The sequence below is a fragment of the Phoxinus phoxinus genome, assembly GCF_949152265.1.
Source record: "Phoxinus phoxinus genome assembly, chromosome: 12".
In the NCBI taxonomy this organism is placed as follows: Eukaryota; Metazoa; Chordata; class Actinopteri; order Cypriniformes; family Leuciscidae; genus Phoxinus; species Phoxinus phoxinus.
In genome coordinates, this window is record NC_136887.1 from 28,912,689 (window position 1) to 28,938,275 (window position 25,587).

Consider the following 25,587-nt stretch of genomic DNA (forward strand, 5'->3'; position numbering starts at 1 on the left):
TTTTCTATTTTAATATATTTTAAAATGTAATTCATTCCTGTGATGGCAAAGCTGAATTTTCAGCATTATTACTTCAGTGTCACATGATCCTTCAGAAATCATTCTGATATACTGATTTGCTGATAAAGAAAAACGTCTTAATATATTATCAATGTCGAAAACAGTTGTGCTTCTTATGTTTGTGGAAAGTAATTTTTCCCCCAGGATTCTTTGATTAATAGAAAAGTTCAAAAGAGCGTGTATGTAATGATATTACAATATTACTGTATTTTTGATCTAACAAATAAAGCTTTGGTGAGCATAAGAGACTTCTTTCTAAAACAAAATCTTATACCAATCCCAAACTTTTGAATGATGAATCATTATAAAATAAAGCATTCAAATCATCATGCAGCCATATTCAGAATTTGACAGCCCTGATAGATAATTATGTTTTATGTATAAATAATCGAATTTATCTTACTATCTGCACATCAACTCTATAAGCACCTTTTCCACGTAGTTTAAAAAACAACATTGAATAACAATGGTATTTCTCTGACTGGAACCCTGTTTTTTCTTCTTTTTTCTGTTATTCAGAAAATGTAGGACCAAGAGGCCTGAGGTTTTAGAAAAATCTTAACGTGCCAAATAATGGATTCATTTAATCAAAGACATTAGAGTTTGCATGAACTTAATTACACTGTTCTGAGAGTATGTGCACAGGGTCGCAATAATTCTGACAGGTTTCTGAAAATTGCCCATAATTCATTTCACCTTAGGACATGCACTCACTCTCCTCTCCCACAAGTTAAACTATAGATCTAGTTTTTTATATGTTCCCCATATAATTCAGAAGGTAAAAAGACCACTGAATTTCTCCTTTTGTACCTGAGATCTTGGCAGAATCCGGCTTCATCAATTTAAAAGTGAATGTGCTAATCATCTTAGTTTGTGTAGGAACCCAGGAGCTTTACCAGAGAACAGTGAAAACAAGCTCAAAATGTTGGCACAGAGAAAAATGAGCAAAGAATACTTTGCTCATTTAACAAAATAAATGAAGGGAATCAGTTCCAAAGGAACTTATTTTACTTAAACAAAATCACTTTCATTTGATTAAGAAAATATTAACAGAAATTCATGCCAGCCAACTTGATCGAATGTTAAACTCTATTAAAAAGTCTTGCATAATCAAAACCAGGATCTCTAAGAGGCTAATGGCAAAATGAATATAATATCTTCTAGTCAGTGAGATGCCTTATCAAAAGAACTATCTTTAAAGAGACAAAAACATTTGACAATTACTCTCAAAGTGTTGCCACACGTGACCGTGTATAAGAGGGAAATAAGATGTCAGGTATGACGGATTTTGTGAGATAAAAGCAATCAAGTTCAAAACCACATTGATCCTTATGAAAACCTTGTGGAGGCAACAAATCAAATATAATCACACGATCCGAAGCATTTGCAATCTTTCCCCCGTGTCTGAGACTACAGTGAATATTGCCGTAATGGATCAGCCGGCATTCAGGTCTAGTCCATGCAAATCCACTGTCATCATTGATTTCTCTTTGAATGGATATGTCCTCATCTCTCCCGTCTTAGCTTAGATTCCTCAGACGAGAGGATGAGAAACCTGTGTGTGTGTGTGTGTGTGTATAAAAACAGGAGGGGAGAAGCTTTGAACTGGCCAGTGAAATACAATTGAGATAAGTTACTGGAGACAGGTAATGAGAACCAATAGACTCCCAGGAAAGAATCAATAGTGGACACTGATACACTGGAGAGGAAGGACAGATCGCTGCATTATTCTTCATTCGAGTAAACGCTGCAGATATAAGGGAGACGTGCTCCATGCAGACAGATACCAAATAGTTGTCGATAACTTGATATTTGCAAACTAAAACATCCTTCAATGAGATCAAACTGCCTCAAGGCACCGATGACTGAAACCCTGATAGGAATGAAGAACTTTGAGTCGTAATGATGAGGGCAGAAACATGATGAAGACTGTGACATTTTAAGTATTGATAGCATATATAACATATTGATCTTGTGCTGGGCGATTCTCATTAAGAAATATCCATGTTATTTTTCACCCCAAAATTAAAAGACAAAAACATGGAATGTTTCACATTTTCCACCCCAATTCAAATTACTCTAATGTGAAACAATCTCATGCTCATTATATGAATAGAAACATTATTTAGTCCAGACACAATGAGTTCTTATTTAAATCAGCATTAATTAAATGTTGTACTTTAAATACTACCATGATGAACACATATTTTACAATTAAAATAAATATTAAAAATTCATATATAATGTACCGTCTTTTTGTGCTCTTTGGTCATTTTTGACAGCTATGTTTTTTTTTCCACTTCATCAGAATGGTATGAAACTTGGTAGCTTTTGACACTTGATGTGAACGAACACACACACACCACTGACATGATTCATATAAAACAATTTAAATAGTATTTTTGTTCGTTTTTCATAACATTAAAAGTTAAATTCTATAACTTTAAGTTCACTTTTTAAACCTTTTTCATGTCAGCAATAAACTGTCGTCTTTTAAAAGAAACCAAACTGAAGTTTGTGCTCCAAAGCATTCAATATTTATGACAGTTTAAGTTGGAAATTTAATTTTCAGTTCAATGCTCAAAAAGTGAATAAATGGATTATAACTACTGCATAAATATAATTTAGTACCATAAAATCCCCTCAAAATATTAAATTGAAAACATTATCGAACTAAAATATATTACATTCATTTCATTGAAATAAAAAAATCTGTCATTTTTATTTTGACTGCCACGCAAATTCCATTAAATTAGAATATCCTGTACCACATACTTGGTTTCTTGATTTTTGTCCTGTAGAATATTTAAGCACCCTTAAAACAAAATACAACTGCAATTAATTATTTTTCATTTAAAGATTTAATTAAATCTTTTATATGATTAGTTTGTATGTGTTTTTACTCAATTGGATATGAATAAAATTGATATATAGCCTATTATTAGTAAATAAAGTAAATAAGAAAGCACTAATGAAAAGTGTACATAAAAAGAACAGTGCCGGAGGAGGAAGATAATGTAAAACTGTATAAAAATAAAGATATCCAGTACAGCAAGTGTGAATCTCTGTTGTTGTGGCATTTCCTCGATTGTAAAACACTTTGGATAACAGCATTGGTTATATAAAAATGTAAATGCCATGACGACTAAAGACAAAAACATTTTCAGCACAATGACACTATAAGACACAACATCCATACAACACTGATTTCCTTTGCACCTGAGCTGGCAAGACAAGTGGAACTACTTTGTACTCTCCGCTTCAATGAGTTGACATATGTTTGAGTTGTTTTTCTAGTCAAAAGGAAAAGTCAGAAGTCTAGTTTACTTCCCAGCTCTAACTTTGAGCCAGACTTTATGAAACTACACAGGAGACGATGCCTCCCGCTGCTCGCCTTTCAAAACACTGCTGACAGCACAATGTGGAAGTTGGAAGAGATCAATGTGGGTACCTTCGGAAACCTATACCATTGGACATCTGTTTGTCCTTCATCTCTGGCCAAACGCTGCCCATTCATCAGCAACACAGAGGCAAGGGGAATGGGGTGTCATGTTGAGACCTTGTACTGTCTCACTGTTGACAACGGATTGTATTCAAACAGAATGACAGTTACTGAAGTCATGCAATGCTTCAGCTAACACACTGCAAAATATTACTCTTCCGTATTTCCAACGCTATCTCACGACCAATTCGTATGAGGTGTGGCTAAATTGTACAAATTCATACGACCTCATTCGTGCGATTTTGTCAAAACCCCAGTGATGGGTCAGGTTAGGGGCGGGGTCAGGGGTAAGTCATTCGTAGGAATTCATACGGATTGGGCAACTCGTAAAATATGTACATTTAGAAGAAAAAAAAACGTACGAATTCGTATGAGTGAGGTTATATGAATTAGCCACCTCGTAAAATACGTACGAATTGCCTTGAGATTGGGTTGGTATTTCCAGTAAAAATTTATTCTATTCAAAAAATAAATAAAATTACCTAAAAATCCAACAACATGAATTTACAGCAGGAAAAATAATAATTATTTTTTTGTTTTTTAGGTTAGTTTTGTTTTCATGCAAAGGTCAATTGTGAGATTTTGGGCTGTGTGGGGCTCTTTTCACATGTTATTGTTAGTGGAAAGAAAACATGCACAATTTACTTGTATTTATTTTATTGTACTTTATCTGCATCTTTAGATTTCAATTACAATATCTTTAAAGGCTGTTTTCTCAAAATCTTTTTTTATATGCATCGAGCCAGAAATCTGTAGCACTTCCATACGCCATATGTTTACAGTTTTATATATTCTATCTAAAGCATTTTATATAGGGGTTTGTTTAAATATAATTTACCTGATTTTACACTCTTAAAATGCTGGGTTGTTTAATGTTTGGGTCACATTTGGACAAACCCAAACATCGGGTTAAATTAACCTAGGTTTCAACGGTTTAATATAATCCAACAGTTGGGTTTGGCAGTTAACAGTATTTCCTGTAATGATTTTCTGTATTTATGTATACAAAATATATAAAATATTTCTTCTGTAAAAAGCTAATATGAAACCTAATAAAATTCGAATGTCAACTAAATGAAACAAGAAATTTAAACCTGGCTTTACCCAATGTTCAAATTTCTGTTCTGGAAATATATGCAAATGAGTGCATATTTAATTAGATAATGCATATTTTTGCATATTTAATCATAACATTTTTTTTTTTTTGCAATTCTTAACGTTATCAACCAAAGGGGTAAGTAGCCTATCTATTTTTGATTAATTTAATTCTTTTTTACCCTATTCACGTGTCTTTTCTCATGTAAAAATATTTTTAAAATGTACAGAAAAAAAAAACTATAATATTTTTGGCAGTAAAGGGAAAAGCAACATTGCAATGGTCATTAAAATCTGACAAAACACTGTTGTTTTTAATATGTTGTGATCTCTTAAACATGGTCTGAAGTGTCAATCTTAGTTCCTTATATTAAATTATTAAATTAAATTTTTTTACAGAAAAAAACCCCATGATAATATTTTTGGCAGTACAGAGAAAAGCGACCTTGCAATGGCCATTACAATCTGACAAAACTCTGTTGTTTTGAATATGTTGTGATCTTGTAAACATGATCTGAAGTGTCATAATCTTAGTTTCCAGTGGGCAAAACACACACTAAGTGAGTGATGTAGGTGACAGTCAACCAGACTAACCGACTGAATGAAGAATGTGCGTGTGCATTCACAATGAGACTCACCGCTAAATAAATAAACACAATGTACTGTCTGACAAAAGAAACTGAATGCTAATAGTCTAGCGTGTGTGTGCATGTGTTATAGACAGATGACAGGAGTTTATGCCTGTCTGCTCTAATACCTAGCGGCATATCCTCCATCTTAAGAAATGCGACATTCCTCTGAAAATTGTTGCAGCTCCTCCGCAGCATGTCATCCTCACGTCAGCTCTCCCCAATCAGCTGTCATGCTGTGAATTGGAGGTTTTAAGTTACAGATCACTTCTGAATCCTAGCACACGCGTGACGTGCATCCCTATGCCCCTGCGCTGCCTCTGCCAAGGAGCGTCAAACAAACACACAAACATCCGAGCCGTACCCGCCGCCTCCTCCTCCTCAGAGAACCAGGGGAAGACGGAAATTCTTTTATTCTATTGACGCTAGGAACAATACTGTAGGAAGCCGAGCTGAGTGCTTGTCAGCAGATCCTAATCAATCATTGGATGAGTGAAATAACAGAAAACACAGTGTGTCCACAAAAGAACAGGTAAAGCTGAACAAAACAAATCAGCCACGTCTCCGGCTACATCGCTTAAACCGCTGTACATAGTGTGAGGGAACCTCTGAGGAATTACAAAATAAAACGCTCTTTAAAATCAAGAAACAAATGGGAAACCATGCATGCTGGACTTGTTTGGGGGAATTGGCACTTACATTGTTTTATAACAATAAAAAATTTAAAAAACAGTTTACAGATAGTCACATTTGAAGACATAAAACGGTGTTCTCGGACACGCGGCCACAATTGGCTTATTGCTTTCATAAAATATCTGCAGCTAGAAACAAATTAAACCAATGTTTAATGAAGTTACATTTATAAATAACAACAAACAATTCTTCTGCCAAGTACTATAAGTCATTAGAACGACCGCAGGGACCACTTATAGTTGCCAAGAAAAACAGAATCTAAACACATTAATATAGGCTGTCTCAATCCATGTCTAGTACAATAGTATCTGTTGTCAGTCAGTTTTAGTTCTGTCGTTAAAATAGTTAGCACTGAAGCTGAATCGTAAAACAACAGTGAGCATCAAATGATGATCAAAATCCATTCAGAATCCTCTCTGCCTTCCTCAATGCCAGATCAAACGCCGTCAGCACTATACTAGAGAACAACACACACATAAATGTTTTATTTCATTCAAAATACATGAACATGTTTCCATGTATAACAACAATTACACGGTAGCTGTTTATAATTGATTCAAAGTTATCTCAGCCAATGAAATAGCTTTGATCAGGAAGGGTCATGTGATTCTGCAGAGGACAGAATCTCGCTCGACAACTAAACTGATGGAAATCAAGTTAGAAATCTGAATGAATGGTACTATTACAATTAAAGTAACAACCGCAATATATTGAACAGATGAAGTAAAGGTTTTCAATTTTAAATATTTTTTTTTTGCACCAATATGTACGCACAATATTAATGTGATAATTGTCTACACCAATGCGGTATCCATGATCAGACTATAGCGGTACAGGTCATTTTGTGCAGCCCCTCAATCCTGTCAAATTAAAGGTAATGTCTTTGGTCACTGCACGTGATAAGATGCCGAGCTTATGGCATGAGCTGCCTCTATTAGATCTTCTAAATCCTTACCGGTATTTAGGAACTTCCTGAAAGCTCATTTAGCATTGGCAGCTTATAACAGGTCATCTCTATGTGGTATATGTGGTGTTTGATTTGTTAATATGCATGTTTTTATCTTTTTTCCTTTTATGCAAAGCACTTTGGTCTACCTCGGTTGTTTTTAGCAGTTTTAGCAGTCTTTAACTATAGAAATAAACAAGTCAAGACAAGACAAGCTTTGAATGCGTTCATTTATCAGGGGCGCAACCTTTTTATTATGGTGACAATCCATTATTTAAGGCCACATTTATTTATTTATAATATGACTGTAATCACTGTGTCCCATGGCAAGCCTAATAGTGTGCCGAGTTTATAGAATGAGCTTTGACCTTTATGTAGCTTGCAAACCATGAACAGCCTACGGCTGATCTAAATTATTATTATAAATAAATTACATTAGTCTTGTATAATGCTGCTATTTCTGTCATTTTATAAAAGATTTCACTTTGTGCATAGTAACAACTCGTAATTATGGTTAAATCACTGTGAAGCAAAGAATCTTGGCTTGATAATTAAATAATATTATTCAACTAGATTATTAAACTGACATTTGTTAAAGTTCAATTATTAAAGAGGATCTATTATGTTTTTTTACATTTTCAAACTTCTTTAGGGTGGAATGCTGCCGTTTAAGCATGGGGAAAAGTCTGCAAAGCACAAAGTCCACTTTAAAGCGAGTAAAACACGGTTTCTGATCACGAGTTTTCTTCCATGAAAGTGCATGTCGCAATATTCCGCATTTAAATAATTAACGCCACAAGGCTAAATAAATAATAATAAAAAAATTAAAAAGCGGGCCTGGTTCAGTTGCTCTAGCGGTCATGAAACTTGTGGTTATAGTAAGGGGCATGATCATTCCAAAACACGCTCAAAGCGGTTGACCAATCACAACACACGTGTCCAGTCGACCAATCAGAGCACATTGTGCTTTTCGGAAGGAAGGGCTTCATAGAGACAGGAACTAAACAAAATGTTTCTGACAGACTGGGAAGATAAATGTTTTTTGAACATTCAAGCATGAAAACCTTTTCTAGCAGACCCCAAAAACTAAATCAAGACTTTGAAAACGGGAATAATATGGAATCTTTAATTCATCCGCTTCTGCTAAAAAAGCTAAAAAGAAATATCAAAGCTTAGCCCAGCATTCATGATGAACAGTGCACTTCAGCAACAGACCAATCCTGGAGCAGGAAGCCAGCTCTGTTCATGATATGGGCAGAAGACATTTTCTAAATTGCCTTGAAGGAAGTCCTTGTATTTTGGTACTACACTACAAAAAGAAGCAAGGGCATCAAATCTAGAAAGCATCTTTTATAGGCACTCCTGTTCTCCAGTGTCATTTTATAAATGCTGCGGGTCAGCCGGCTTTATTGTCGACCTCAAAAAGAGCGTTGAGAGGGTCTACCTGTGGCAGGGTCCACATCACGCTCGATCAAGTGCTGATCCTGGTGAACCCATTCCCCGTTGCACTTGAAGTAGATCTGAGTGGCAGGGGTCGAGCGGCAGGTGAGGGTCACGGGCTTGTTCTTCACGATATAAACATCATCAGGCTCCACCAGGAAGTGTGGCAGCAGGTCGGAGAAGGCCGCAGGAAGTGGATGTGTTACAGTGACCGCATGCTCTCCACCTGTGAAAGCAGGCCAGAGAGAACTTTAGAGACAGGTTGTGCTTGTTCAGATGCATAAAACCTTTTAGTAGTGCAAAGAGATAATGAGTGTATCTGATTTAATTTCACACTCCGAACCCCGTGAGCGGACAGATTGCTTTTGACACGCACCTGAGCGCAATGCTAATCCTGTGCATCCGTATTTAGTAGAATACAGATATTCTGCCAACCACAGCTGACAAAACGTCTCCGCTACAGCAGGTCTGACAAATAATGCTAATGACGTGCTCTTAAAAGGGCTTGCTTTTTCTTGAGTGGCATATGTTTGTATTTCAAGACAAAGTCGTTTTGAATGGACTGCTCATGTGGGCGGGCTGTGATGTCATGACACGGTGAAGAATTAACTCATGAATATTAATAGTTGCACTGACTGGCAGTGGCTAGGTTTGATAAATGTTGTAAGCAACTTACACCACAAAAAAGAACTGATCTGAAATTTTATTTCACATTATGTGGAATAAATGCAACAAAAAAACAACATTGTCAATATCAAACTTATACATAAATGCAAGCACAATATTGTCCATTTGCACAGGGATTTGTGAATTCCTTTTCAATTATTTCTTATTTGTGAACTTGATCCTTACACCTGCCAGAATACTCTCGAATGTATAGTTCTCAAGTATTTAAGAATGTGACAAATTATTTGAATAGACTTTGAATAGAAGCCAACACACTGTAACATGTATTTTGAATTGGGGTTTCAGAGACCTCAATATGTAAAAATCATAACAGAAATTTGAAATTGAACCTATTATTTCCCATTCAAACTGACCAAAGTTAAAAACTTTATTACTATATTTTAATCAGAAAGTAGACAGTTTTTCATAAATGAGTTTCCTTTCAATGCATTAATATTGCTTCTGTTTACTTCAATTTGACTCGAGCAAAAACACACTGCAAAAAATAGTATCAATAAAATGAATAATGTAAAATATTACATTTAATCATAAATGATTTACACCTGGAGTCCCCAATTTTATTAAATTTTTTAATGACATGATTAAATAGTTAAATAGTTAGTTAAATAGATAATCAATTCTCACAAGATTAAAAAGAGTTAAATTAAATTAATCATGATTTTTTTAGAAATTAAAAATGCATTGGAGTGAAAAAAATTATATCTATTAATTTACTTAAATAAGAGTTAAATATCAGTCAATTTCAAGACAAAGTTTTGACATGGTCTTATTCTATTATACTACAAATACATAAATGAACAGCAAAATACACTGAGCAGATAAAATAAACTGAAAAATTAGGATTTAAAATGAAACTTTAGAAATGTGATAACAGTAACATTGATGCTTGCTTCAGTTTGACAGAAAAAAAAACAGTAATAATATTTTCAGCATTTAAAAATTCATTAATTTCAATGCTTCAAAGTAAAAAAAAATAATGGAGGATATATGATGAAATACTATACAATCAATCATTACAAGATAAAAAAATGTTTCATTACCTTTGTTTTGAGAAAATAAAAATGTATTGCAGTCTATGTATAACAGTTTCAAATGAGCAGATTTAGATCAATTTCAATTTTCAGTTGTTATGGGCTTAAACAAGAGGTTCAAGAGCCCTAAATAGAGTCTTATTTTCTCTTGAAAGAGACATGCACTATATTCCACCCCACACAGAAAAGCAATGTGTTAGTGTGTAAGAGAGTGAGCCCCCTTGTTAAGAGGCCGAGTAAAAAGCTTCTGAGTAGTATGGCCTTGTCAGGGTTTGCCTACAGCGGTGCTGAATCCCGTCTCTACTCTCTGCTGTTAATCACAGCCTTTTAAGATCAGAGCTGATGGACTGCAGGCCATAAATCCCTCTTGCTGAATGACCACGGCACTTCAAAACATGCTCGGCGGGCCCTGTATCCAGGGCTTTAACTCAACTCTTTATTACGCCCAGGCTGAATGCAGTGACGTGAGTGCCAGCCATTCACTGACTGACGGACGCCATTGCAAACAGGACGCATTAAATGCGATACGAACTGGCTCCTTATTCCGACGGCCCTCGGTAGCGCGACGAGATCAGGTGAGGAGCGCGTCCTGCTGTTTACGGATCAAAGATCTGCCTACCTGACTTTGTGGGTGGAAATGTTTCTCCCCCGTGTGGATTTATGGAAGCAGCGCAGAGGCGGTTGGATTCGTAAATGTGCGGAGAGATTCAATGAGAAATCATCATTAATCAGAGCTTGGCCCTGCGACGTGCGGGAGAATGATTCTTTTGCGCGGCGCGGAAACGGAGCGCTACCCTATCAGTAATTTTGTTGATTCATTTGTTAGCTGCAATGTTTTTCTGGTCTTTGTAATTAAGAATGAATTGCTAATTTATCCTTTTCCGCCTACGATCCAGAGCAATCAAGCAGCCTCGGCTCGCTGTTTATTCCCTCTTCATACTGGTGGTCCCACACCATTGTGCATCATACACAAACACACACGCTACATGTCTGATAGCCTTCAGGACTGAACTCAATTTTTAAAGTGATCACTTTTAATAATTAGTTATTCCCTCGGCATGTTTCTCTTTACAGTGTTTTGTTCTGTTTGACTGTTTTTAGGCCCTATGGAAATGCTTGTTGAGTGCAAATAAATTGCTTGCATATAGATTAGATTCAAAGCAAATGCACAAAATCAACAAAACTCCAGTTTTGATTTCATGAGGTATAGGTAGAAAAAAAAAGAAAAGAAAACTAACAACCTTGGAATGCTTGCCCAGGAGAATATCAGCAGTAAAACACTATCATTTTTGGAAAAGGGCTAGATTAGGGTGTGAATGACATTTAATTATATTAGATTGCAAGTTAAGAGTGTGTATTTTAACCTGCTGACACAAACAGAGGTTGGATCCGGCGGAGGTGGTAACCATAGCAATGACAGACTGCTTGAACGCTTGCGGTGAGGATTAGTATGGAACGGTGCATCAAGGTAGTATAGATTTACATTTCACAGGCAGGTTTTGTTTAAGCCTTTAGGAGAGCTAATGTTTGACTAACTGTAGGATGCCAAAATTGTGTTGAGTGAGATGGCATTGTTTTGAGGGCATACCCCCGAACCCCCCTAAGCAAACTCAATTTTGGGAGCTTTGTATAAAACACACAAACATTGTTTGCACACACACACATACTTTTTTTTTTTTTTTTTAATAACCTTCAGCATCTTTCGTTCATCTTCGGAAAACATTTTTATTTCTGTCCCTCCACTGACAGCTATGCAACAACCACTTTGATGCTTCAAAACGTAAGAGATTGTAATACTAATTATATTAGATCGTAATACTAAAGCGGAGTCTCGATCGCTTTATATGATGAACAGAATTTAAATATGATCAGCGAACATAAACAGAAGCTCAACTGAACCTGCTAGATGGTTAAGAACAAATCTCTCGTCGAATTTTTAAATGTGCTGCGTAACACGAGAATGAACCTCATTGGTTCTTGCTGAAGCTCAAACGTGCTGCGTAACACGAGAATGAACCTCATTGGTTGTGGAAGATCAAACGTGCTGCGTAACACGAGAATGAACCTCATTGGTTCTTGTGGAAGCTCAAACGTGCTGCGTAACACGAGAATGAACCTCATTGGTTCTTGTGGAAGCTCAAACGTGCTGCGTTACACGAGAATGGACCTCATTGGTTCTTGCTGAAGCTCAAACGTGCTGCGTTACAAGAGAATGAACCTCATTGGTTCTAGAAGCTCAAACGTGCTGCGTAACACGAGAATGAACCTCATTGGTTCTTGTGGAAGCTCAAACGTGCTGCGTAACACGAGAATGAACCTCATTGGTTCTTGCTGAAGCTCAAACGTGCTGCGTTACGCGAAAATGAACCTCATTGGTTCTCGCACGTCAAGCGAAAATGCTTAAGTTTCCGTTTACCACAACTGATGTGCGAGTTGATGAATGTTTATGTGAATAAAAGCCTAAATTCAATCTGGTCATCATATAAAGTGATCGTGTCTCTTCAGAATTGTTGGGACTAAACCATTCAATTCATGTGGATTAGTTTTACAGTCTCTTCATGAACTTTGTAAAGCGTCAAAGTGTCAGTTGCGTAGCTGTCAACGGAGGGACAGAAAGCTCTCAGATTTCATCAAAAATAGCTTGATTTGTGATTTGAAGATGAACGAAAGTCTTAGAACGACATGAGAGTGAGTAAATTATGAAATAATTTATTTTTGAGTGAACTATCCATTTAAGCGAACTATCCATTTAAGCAACCATAAACCTTGTAGAAAGGAGGTCACATTCAGATAATTAAGCACATTTTTGTGGACTGTGATATTCACATAATAATTATCAATAGCTGGAAGACTGCTGTTTATGACATTTTCTATCACAACGGGCCCGTGGCACTAAGAGAAAAAAGTACATCTCTACTAATGAAACACCAAGACTAAAGCTGACCTTTCCGGCACCTTCCTCTTCTCTCCTGCAGAAAACCACAAACCAGGTTACACAGGTAGCATTAGCCCAAGTAATAAACGTCAGCCTACACACAAAGACATTACCCAGCCTCGCCAGGCCTGGTGCAACACGTCATCATAATGCTGCTCTGCTCATTTCCTTTTGTCATTTTACGTGGTGTGCTGACTTGCTAATTCATCAGGGTGAAATACAGTGAAGAGCGAAGCTACGGCTATTGAACCTCCGCTAATGTATCGTGTACGTGTTAAACTCTTAATAAAAACTAAATGTTGTGTGTCCAATGAAGGACATACATCACTTTCCAGTTTCGCCCCCCTCTGTTACATTACATTTTGTGCTACGACAGACAAGTCATTTATCTTACAGGGACATTCATTTATTAAAAACATGCTCAAATGAATCGGGAATTCAAGCCGTTCTGTTGCGAGCAGAGGATGGTGCAATCAAGGCAATTACTGCAGGTCAAAATGGCTTTCTTTCTGCTGATGTAAGACCAGGCACCCATGGGATGTGGTCCGTCTAATGAGCCTTAATTTGGCACCGTGATGATGGCCATTAGCTACTCGTGGTGACCTTTTCAACAACACGAGAGCTTGGAAAACCAGCGGGCAGACCTGGCCGAATCTGTCCAGTTGGGCTCTATAAAACACTGAGGTGAGATATATCATAAATTAAGTGTCAAACTGTTCATGACTGTTCGCATCTGTTTTCCGTATAAGTCTCAAAGGTTTGACGCCTTATTGGACAACATAGAGATGTTTTTTTTCCCCAACATTTCAAAATATTGCTATATTTTATCCTCAACAACACTGAAATATTTTCACATCAAGAATCCATCTTTTATCTTGTAATATATTTATTTATTATTTATATATCTAGCCAAGATGCACAATGGTAGCCATGGTATACATGTAGGTTACATTTTTAGCTGTACTGCCTTTATTATGAGAGGACAGTTCAGAGAAAGAGGGGAAACAACCGGACAGGAGAGAGGAGAATGGCATCGAGAAATGACCAAGAGCCGGGACTCAAACTCTGTTGCACCATATGTCAGAATCATATTATTTTCACTCGAATGTGCCAATGCTCTTTGCTATTTTGAAGGTGTAAATAAAGTAAAGCAGGAAATTCAGCACTAGTACAATCATAAATATAAGTAAAAGATGGCAATATGATTTTTTTAATTGCAATACAGTGATCTCTCAAAACAAGAAACTGGATATAATATCAACGGAGAAAGAAATGTAAGAGTTACTTTGAATTAAAAATAATTAAATCAATTAAGAAATTGATTTTTTAAAATATCTAAAATATATTATGTGTTACAAGTATATATATATTAATAAAAATAAATAAATAAAAATCTACCTAGAAAAGAAAGCCTCAGAAAACTGGTGGTGAGAAAAATCGAATAAAAAGAAAAAAACATCAAGTGAAACCTTAAGTTGCATTACTTAAGGTACAATGCAAACGTACTTAGTTATTTTGACAGTTTCCAACAGTTATATTCCCACATGCTGTATCCACATATGAAAAGCTGTAATTTAATTTATGTGTATTAATGCAACAGGATCTGTTTTATGTGGACGTGTCAAAACTCAAAACTGAATAAATGAACATGGTTGTAATTCTACATAAACAAAAGTAATTAATAGCAGGAGGTAAAACCACCTTCCCCATACGCTTGAACCACTCGGGAACGTGTGCATGTGACAGGAAATAAGTGTGCAAGACTGTCCCAGGTGTGAAAAATGCCAAAGCTCAGTGCCCTTAATGCACACTATATCCACACTATTTATAACACTCCGGAGTGGTATTTGAGGCTAAGCGTATCCCATCATTCATCATGTTCAGGGACTCATGCGCCCTAAAATTGCGAGATTTTAGAGGAAAGCTTTCATATAATTTGGTGGTAAACCCTATGTGTTGCACATTTTCCTTACACAGAGATGAGTGTATGCATTTAATAAAATGTCAAATTAGATGCAACACAATTAAATTGTGTTGTTTGTTACACAGGGTCTACTAAACAGACATTTAAAAGTTTATTTTAAAATGCAAAGTGTTGAAAATCAAAATGCGTAAATAAACCATGTTGGGCCAAATATAGGGAAGTATGTCAAGAGATCAACTGCAAAGCCTGGAACAGGCCCAATGTTTTTACATCTGTTGGGGTCCTGATCCTCAAAGTTCAAGAATCCTCAAGAATTTGCCTGATCAAAAAAAATTAAAATAAAATAATCTAAATTCAAGTCACTCCAATGACCACAAAACAGTGGTCAGATTTTTGTCTTCTGTCTTTTTAATTTTTTAGTATACAGTATTTAACCATGTATTAAAATTAAGTTCACAATTGAGAAAAAAAACTGATTAGAACAGTCACACCTTTATAGAAAAAAAATTGGAAAATGAAAAAGTCCAGCTCAATTAAGAGAGAGAAAAAAAAGTAGTCTTTTTCTTTCTTTCAAGACAGTAAAATTACAGGTCATGTCAACTGCCCATGTGTGACTTACAAAGTTGTATTTTTAAAATGGGCAACTATCTTAAATGGTCAAAACTGCGTGGGAAGATTCCACGTCTGTTAACACGCGTTCCAGCTCATGACAAAGTTAAATCCTTTATTCATGAGAGCATATTCTAGCCATGCAAAGCTTCAAATTAAAGTCATTCTGTAAGGCTGATTGATGAGCTTCCCACGCTTATGTTGTTATAGAGTTTAATATATTCATCACTCTCTTTGCACTTATTTCATATTCATGCATGCGCATACACACACACACACACACACACACACACACACACACACACACACACACACACACACACACACACACACACACACACACACACACACACACACACACACACACACACACACACACACACAAAGAACAAAAACAACTGCCAGTCCATGCTTAACTGCTTCCTCATGGATCAATGCACAAATGAAGTAAACACTACATAATGGTTAACATTTGAATTTGAAATCTGATATTACACACAACTAATATCTAATGGATACGGTCTTGTGCGAAATCGGATAATGCACTTTCTCATCCCTGAACATTATATCAGCAAAGAAACAAAATTATACGAGCGAGATATTTCTGTCACAGCCATAGAAATGTGTCAGCTCAATAAAAAATAAAAAAAACAACAACACTAAAATTACATTTTCTCATGCAAACGCCGACAGCGGTAGATGCAATTCATAATGTTTTCAGACCGTGAATAATTAATCTAACTGAACAAATTCATTTAAATATACTGCATGAAAAGCACAGTTGTTTGTTGTGTATCTCTTAAAGTACTGCCATGCTGAGTAAATCAAACAGGGTTTACAACAGCTGAACACTGACCAATCAAAACCACTCCGCAAAGAACCAATGAGAGCGATCAGAACCACGATCAGAGCGCATGCAAGACCCAGTGCACACACTAAACGCCAACCCTCCACCATTACCCTTCTCTGATCTGATGTGTGACTTCACAGGCAAAATCTTCTGATAACTGGACCGAACGTGAAGACTCTATCAGCTAAATTGGAATAAAACAGCGTCGGACTGTAAATATGGTCTGGTTGTATAGCACTGCGCGCAATGGTAGAAAAGGTCATGTAAGGCGTCTCTTCATCGGCCACTCTTTCGTCGCCTGCCCTTTCCAAGCCAATTAAAGTCCTTTATCAGTTCTTTGTCCCTCAAGCAACGCGTCGTGGAGCAATCACCCGGCATAATTTAAAATCACAATGATGAACGGCAGCTGTAATGCATTTTATGATGTCATCGCCTCTTTACAATGTCATCAGAAATTAATTTTATTAAAATTACTACACAGATTATTAAGTCATTTCATGTGCCAGTAACTTAACAACATAACCATGGCGACGGTGGCGGATACAAAGTGTTGATACGGGCCTACTTTTTGAAGGAAATTAATTTTCTCGATTCCGTTTATCATTACAGTGGGGCCACAAAACTGGCACCTGCACTTCCAGGTTCTTCAAGCAAGACGCTTTCAGCAGCACTGCGTTTCTAATGACCTCTTAAGCATGACATTATGCAATAAAGTTAATTCATTTAACTAAAGCCATTTTAAAGTGATTCCCATGGTTTAAAGTGAAGCTATATGCACATATTGTAGGCTTTAATACATTTGTCCGACAAAACAGATTGCAACAATCTCCAAACTTGACAAATGTGTCACACAAAAAAGCAAAATGACTTTATTGCTCAAATATAGCAGTATTTTCTTCGCACTATTTACTTTCAAGTGTAAATAGTTGTTAGATGCGATTTAGTGAAAATAGTGGCAGATACATTTCAAATATTCTCTAAATTTTTATTTCAAATAAATGCCTCTCCGAGTTGATATCCAATGGGAAAAGGCCACTCGCCTTACTCTCAGTGTTCAAAACTGCATTGTCTTATTAATTATTTTAGTCAAATTATACTTCTTGACCCACTTATCGCAATCTCAAATCTTGGAAATAGTAATTAAATCAATAAATCTGCAAATAATTCATGCACCTCCTTGTAAATGCAGTGCAGTTATATATATAATTTCACCTGAAAATGTTGCATTCTGGTGAGTGAGAGCTACGCTGTTTTTTTTTTTTATAATGGTCCTAGTGATTGATAACAGATATTGGTACATAGGCAGCACAGTCTAGACAGGAAATGGTGTTGTCCGAGGCCCTGACTGATGCCTGTTTACCAACAAATATTTGCTCTACCATGAGTCCAGGCTTAGTGGCAATATTTCCAGCCACAGCCTCTCTTCTCCCAAAAAAGAAAGCACTGCGTCTCACATAGCAGGCGACATACACCTCGCATGTGACACATTCAGACAATATCTATTTTTGCATCGTGCACAAGGTAGTGTTCGTGTCAAATTAAAATGTTAAATCTCAAGGGGAGCATTCCTGGGGTAAACTGTCAACAGTTTGGAATTGTATAAAGTTCTGATTGGATGCTTCAAATGATAAACCACAGATATATGAGCTTCAATGCAAAATTTTATAGAGTGACTGGACTTCCAGTACCGTAGCCAGGCTCAATAATAAAAGGCCCAGGCCAGTATCTGAGCATTGTAGATCACTTTACAGAATGTGTACTTGGGCCAGTGTTACTGTATCTTACATTTCACTCATGTACTGTATGCGCTTTTATGGTTAAGAAACAAACACAAACAATCTCCATTAGAATGGGGTAATGCCAGTAATATGGGTGTATAATTTCCATGGTTAATATATTATTATTTATGTTTGTGGAAGTGGTGTCAGAAAAAAAAGGTAATTACGTTGTGATGGATTAATTACATTGCAAGCTTTCGAGAAGGATTCTGGGATAACGTGAATACAAAAGAAAAACATCCACAAATGACCAGCTGGCTGCATGCTGGGCTGACTTAAAATAGCCAAGATATGCAAATTAAAGAGAGAACAAATGAAATCAGTAATGGGTTTGCTTCTTTTTTTTTTTTTGTACTTGCAGGGTCTGTCGCTCTTTCTCTCTCTCTGAACCATAATGTATTGTAGAGGAATGGTTTTGATTTACCCATCAAAACTAATTCGCTCATTAAGCTCATTTGAATCTGTTAAAAGGTCCAATCTGCAATTACCAAAACAGCACTGTGGTAATTGGTCTGCTCAACATACAAATGAGCTATTAACTGGTATTTGTAAACAATGGAAGAGGTCAGTTTAATGTGGTATCACTTGTATGTGTAAATGTAAATCGATTGAAGGCATCTATTGTACTATTTTGAATAGAACACCATAGGATGTCATACACAATAAGTAGACCTAAAATAACAAAATTAGTATTTTTTTGCAACAAATAGCTAAATTTACATTTGCATTCGAGGGTCAGTGTTTCAGTAAAGCCTCTTTGTAAATCCTGCTTTACTCGTAAATACTCACACACTCTTACAGTCAGACTAAAACTATCAGAGATCTCATTAGAAAGTAAACGTCAGCCTTCCTCACATCTTTTGAAAGGATGTGCAAATGTCCTCTTTCCGAACACAATAAGCATCGCTGATGTGTAAATGTGGACAGTCCTGCCTGATATCAAGTTTAGTTTAAAAAAAATTACAAAATTGAGTAACAGTGTTTACATAGCTCAATAAACACTTTTAAAGATCAAGGAAAGTTAGATTTTGTTTTATTACAGTACATGATCCATTTAAAAAAATGCCCTCAAAAGCACTATTTAACAGTGATTCGTATAGTCTATAAAAAGCCCCAAAAAATATTTTAAAAGTGTCCAATGAAAAGGAGTCTTCACACCTTTCAACTGTCACTTTAAGTATTACATTCACACCACATTTACACTAATTCACTCTGTGAAAAATTATAAAATAACATCACACTCTTCATATATATTAATCTAATACCTCTAAAGAATGATCGGTCAACTTACACCTTGCATTTAAAAGAACTGTGAATCTAAAATAACACATGTAAAACAGTCATGGCAGCAGTGATCTCGGCCTTAAATGTATACGACAGTTCATTTGTTCACCAACTGTCGGAATGAGCGCCGCTGTAAACGTGTGAAGCCTTTAATGAGAATTCCTGTGCTGTGAAACAGATGTCTCAGAATTTCAGATTTCATTTGCTTTTTATCATTTATCTAATTTACAGTCTCTTTCTTCAGCGAAAAGGCCTGCAAAGAGGTCACAGGGTGTCAAACAAACCCAGTCAAACAAACCTCTATAACCTAGTTGACACTGCAGTCCTTGTTTCAGAAACACTGAAAGATAGTGATAGTTTAAGTTTAACACTAAGTTTTCTTTTCCGTTCGTTTACAGTTTCTCATACATGCATGATAAAAGAAGAAAAATGCACAAGAAACAGAAGACATTAAAGCAAAGATTAGTGAGCAACTATAAAAAGACTAGACTATCTCCTCTCCTTACACACGCAGACAGGCACCAATACGTTTTATCTAGTTTCTTGTCCAGATGTGTCTAATCAATATCCAGGGTCTCTCGAATGTTCCTTGAAAGGAATAAGGGCTTATTTTCCATCGATTCAACGCCCCCACGTTAACCCTAAAAATGGTCTAAACCCTACCTTTGAATATGTGGTAATGGACGCCTCAAACAAGGGCTTGTTGCGAAAATGAAAATGATCGTGATTGTTAGCTACCACTCTGGTAATTGCCACTTGTACAAAATGCAGTTTGCAAGAAAAGCACATGCTGTGAATGTAAATGATTCCTTTTCTTATGGTTGTCATTAGCAGCCCAACTTTCCTTTAGTATAACTTTTAAAACGAGACAGGGAAACAATACAGGGTCATTTGCCCAACAGAGATGATCACAGGCTGCCCTCTAAAGGTACCACAAATGAAAGACCAGCCTTGTGGTACTGAAGGACTTTAAAAAAAAAAAGCTGTTGAAAAGTGTGTGATACACAGGGCTAATAAAGCATGACATTTCATTTAGCTTGGGTCTTTAAGTTCATACGAAACATCCCTTGAATGGAAATGTTTAATATAGGAAGTGTAGCATCGTAAGCTAGTCCATTATCTCACCTTCAAAAAAACTAAGCAAACAAAATAAACGCGATACGCTAACGCTAACAAAAAAAAAATCAAAGCATACCATTTAACAAAGTGCTTAGAATTATTTTATATTTAAAACTCTGTAAAGTTATATGTAAAAAGTCACTTGGTGACTGATTTGAAAAGTTAGTAATAAAATGAATAACAAAGTAACACTACACATTACATAGAAAAAGTGGCAGGTCTATTATTTAGCATTTACATTTAAAGACATAATGCACAGATCATTTGACATACAGTATCAGATTGTTTTGTTATGTCCATTGCTATGGTTATCACTGTCAATCGATTCAAACGCACATTCAAATATGGTTGTCAATAAACTTTGCAATGTGTGTGTGTAGGTAAAATATATATTATACAGTATGCAGAAAGTAAGCAAAGATCACTGTTATTATAATAACTTCAGGTCAACGCGAGATAAACAAAGCTGCACTCTTGCAAAAACTCCCATTATAATCAAGGAAGCGGTCTACGCTTCAATGCATCTCTTATTGAGATTGCTTATACTGGCTAACTTGGACATATCTGTTGAGTGCGTGAACAGTGTTGTTTGTGATTGGCTAGGAAAGCTGGCAGGTATTGATATTGTCACATTAAAAAAATTTGGTGGGACAAAGATTTATTTTGGCGGCCACCAAAATATGTTCAATGCAGAAAGAAACATGAACTACAAAACTGACATTTGGATCAAACCTAGACCCCAATAAGTGACATCATATATTATAAAAAAATAAGTATACATTTGAATTATTAATGTAACAAAACCACACAAATCAGGGTGATTTAAACTACAGTATTTAGACATTTTAACACAAAACTGCAAAATTCAAAACGAATATAAAATAATCTAATTTGACCATATTATACATGACATTTGCATAATTTTTTATAGAGTTTCAAGCCATATTGTGTACCTCAAAATGACTACAACACACACAAATTCTGAAAAAAAAAGGCAATCCTTGAACCTTTTGAAAGGGATGTGTGGGGTAAAAAAAGAAAAGGCCCCGTGGAAAAAGAGGAAAGTCATGAAACAATTTAGATTAACATTTTAATCCCTTATCTAATTACCCAGCTTCCCCAGAGATAAAAAAGGAATTTAGCCGAACTCGCACATCCAGTTTTTTTCCACCCAATGCGTTTCTCAAATTCCAGCAGCAGAATGCCAAAGAATGACACATTCATTTGCAGAAATGTTCTAAAATCACAATCGACTTTGAGTTTGTCCATTTTTCCAGCGTGCATATATGTAAAAATGTGCTTGAGTTAATGTGAGAAAACGATCACAATAATTAGCTAATTACGTCTAGAGAATGTTTTTCACATTATGATTTCTTTGCGACTACACCGAACGGAAACCAGAGGGATCCTCTTGCGTCTTGTCAACTTGTTCACCTGAAATCCGCATCCTCCTCCACACGCAGGCCTGGCTGAGCTTTGAGGAGTCTGACTTCAGCAGTTTAATTAGCGTGACAAAGCAGCAAGGCAAGTACACCAGAGATTCCTTTTAAAAAGGCACATAATATAATACTTAACAAGAACAAGACAAAGGAGCACCTGAGCACCTGCTCGGGCCTAATTATAGCCAAGCTATGTTAATGCAAAACAATAGAGTGCCACAGTACTCGTTTTCCTGTGCTTGCACAATGAATTAAAAAGGTAATTGAACTTTTTTATATAAAGCCCCCAAAATATTAACTAAATCCACAACGTTGAACCTGACATTGCACATGAAGTTTTCTTTAACACAAGTTAATGAACACAAGTGTTGGGAGTCATTTTGTGCGCTGCAGTGATTTATTGAGCCTGAATTTCCATGATGTTCCAAGCTGGTTTCTGCAAGTAAAAGCTATCCGATAGCATCCCTATTTATCTCAAAGACTCTTTCTCAGCAGTAATATCAAGATAAACCACTAAAGTTTTTCTTTTTGAAGAAAAGTCTTTATTCCAGTATATGAGAGATGGAAAACCTGGCACTCTGAAACGCCTGGAACGGTTCAATGATCACATCTGGTCATTAGAAAAACCATGAAAGGTGTTTGACTTCAATCTTAAGATTCACAGATAATTTCATGAATACATTTTGCTGCATGCCGCCACAGTATCGTCCTGGAATATGGGAAGAGCGCTAAGGAAGAGTGTTTGAACCCTAGGGTGCACTTGATGGTGTCAAATGACCTCATATTATTGGCCGTTACAGGGCCATACAGTGCAATGATTGGACCTAATGACTCCCACGAGATGGCTTCCCATATCACTACAGGCCAAATGCAATGCTTGGTTGGCAATACTGTGCATTTAAAGGGATAGTTCACCCGCAAATGAAACACAAAAAACACAAAAAAATATATTTTAAAGATATTTTATATTTCGTTTTGGAAGCCAAAGACTTTGTGTATGGGCAAACAACACAGGCATTTTTCAAAATACATTTTATTTGTGTTTCACAGATCAAAGAAAATAATGTATGTTTGGAAGATAATTATTTGGGTGAACTATTCCCTTAAGACATGCACACATACAGCCACTAAAACAGACTACCGAACACAACTTTGTGTTTAAATGCAAAGACAAATTGGGGTAATAGGAATGAGTTTCATTTGAATTTCACAGTAAAATTGACAATGTAAAAGCTGAGATAAGAGTTTCATATCAAAAGCTGTGTCTTGTCTGTCGGCACGTTCCGTGTCCACTATGCTCTCCGATGTATTTTTCACTGCGTGAGAAAAAGGACGTGTATGGCGTGACAACATTGTCAATTGCGTGAGTCTGAAAGTGTGAGAGTTGGCAGCCCTGCATAAGACATTTCTTGTTTTTGTAGTTATGATAAACTTTCCCAGGCTCTACTGGTCTGGCTTTATTGGTAGTTTGCACTCCGAACCGCCATAACTTCTTCTATTGGATTGCATTACAGTATGTGGCTACAGCTCCCCACTGTTCAAACGGTGTCATTGCAGGCCCTTAACAGAAATATTTAGACACATTTTTATTGTCAATGTCGATAATATCAAGCGTTTCAGCTCTATACGGTTTGAACATTATTATTTCCTTGAATTTATTTTCATCAGCTGTGGGGAATTATTCATTGTTGCTTTCAGTGTGAGTATAAAGATCACGCAAATTGATATTAAAACTCACATTCAATTACTTTAACATGAAACTAAGCACATAATCAGTACCTGAGATGATCATTATCATACTTTGTAAGTTGTTGTCCCAGCCGCAAAGTTGCAGAAATAGAAACAGGGTCCCACTTTATATTAAGTGGCTTTAAGTACCATGTACTTATTGTGTTCATGTTTTATTGTAAAACACTTTTGCTGCTATTGCGGTGTGATACGAGTAAGGTGTGGTGGTATGGTTAAGTTTAAGGGTGGGTTAATGTATAAGGGAAGGGTCAACAGTGTAATTACAAATGTAATTACATACATTAATTACAGCTGTAATTACATGCAGGTATTTTAAAAATATAAGTACAATGTAAAAACATGTATGTACACAATAAGTCCATTGTATCAAATTATTAATTTCAATATAAGTACATAGTACTTAAAGCCACTTAATATAAAGTGGGACCAGAAACAGTTTATGAAATAGAATTGTCACGTACATGTATCGTTGTCGCAGCTGGTAAGGACAAAATCTCGGATTAACATAGAAAGATACTTTTTATTGTGTGTCACATCGCATCTGGTTAGGACACGGTGTTAGACTGTGCATGTGAAAGCACCCATTGATTGAGACTATTCCCCTTTACAGGTAAATAATAAGAAAATATTGCCATCAGAATGCCTGCAATTAAAGCAGCAACCGCTCTGCTTGAGAAAACTCACATTTCTAAGTGTTAATTGACAGACTTCTGTTATAAATGACACATTTTTAATTGGCAGCACATCTAATGTGACTAACTTTAGAGATGCATCTGAAATGAATGTATAATTGTAATTTAGCTGAGGGCAGTTAGCTGATTTAGTTTCCAGAAGAATCAATATTCAATCTCATCTGTCCTAGACTGTCAAATGCCCATTAGAGCCGTAATGTTTTCAGATTATGTGACATTAAAGCTCACACCCCTAAACATTTTAATCTGGAGACGGAGTCCTGGTGGAAGACAGAAAGAGAGAGACTGGATACTCACATGAAAGTGAAATGCAAAACGGGACTTCATGTGATAAGAGTAAAGCCAGTCAAGAAATGAAAGACAAAGCAGGAAATCTGATCCGAGTTTTCCTCTGAGTCAAACAGAAAGGATCAGGCTTGCACGCGTGTTTAGGATATCAGCCCTCAGCAGCTGAGGAAACTCAAGCTCCCTTCAAATGCCGTTCTGATCAATTCTATTCATTTCCCCAGCAAACTTCCAGACGGATTGCTCTGATTTCACAAGCGACAGACATAACGTGTCCTCTGACTCCGACCACGCATGAATACAAATGATGTAGAAAGCACATCTTTTATGAGAGGAGACCACCTCTGGAGCATCCCGTCCAAAGCCAGAGATCAAAGATAAACCGGAGTGTGTCGTACCCAGTGAAGCTGCTTTGTTACGACGTGAATAATCACATAAAGGATATCCATGCACATAAAAATCTCTGCTGTATGTGAACATCACATCTCTGATGGATGGGCTCTGGGTTTAATATGATTGTATTATCTAAGTATTTTCTTTGCCATTTATTACGCACTTACAAATTTCGTTCTCCGTTTGACAGCACGTGTGACCTCTGGCGGTACGGCGTGATTTATTTTTCACAATTATTAATATGAAGTTATTGAAGGACAAGAGTTTCTTGTGGATAATGAATTGCTAGCCCCAGAGTCGATAAATTCTGGAAATTATTGCTGACATTTCATTGGCGCATCTCTCTCGGAAACTCAAGCGAACCAAAAAGTTACTTCACAAGTCGTCCTTTTCAAATGCTGTACTTAAAACTAATAAAGTGGTTCAGAAGCCTTTCTCTCAAGCTGT

General features: G+C 36.4%; 1 protein-coding gene across 6 annotated transcripts in view; it reads right to left on the reverse strand.

The window, feature by feature from the left end:
* The window catches only part of unc5a (unc-5 netrin receptor A), a 310,292-nt gene that overhangs the window by 72,088 nt on the left and 212,617 nt on the right, over window positions 1-25,587 (reverse strand). For all 6 annotated transcript variants that reach the window (XM_079629751.1, XM_079629755.1, XM_079629753.1 and 3 more), the window contains one exon: window positions 8,370-8,591. In XM_079629751.1, coding sequence (XP_079485877.1) covers window positions 8,370-8,591 — 222 coding nt within the window. The remainder of the gene's footprint in view (window positions 1-8,369; window positions 8,592-25,587) is intronic.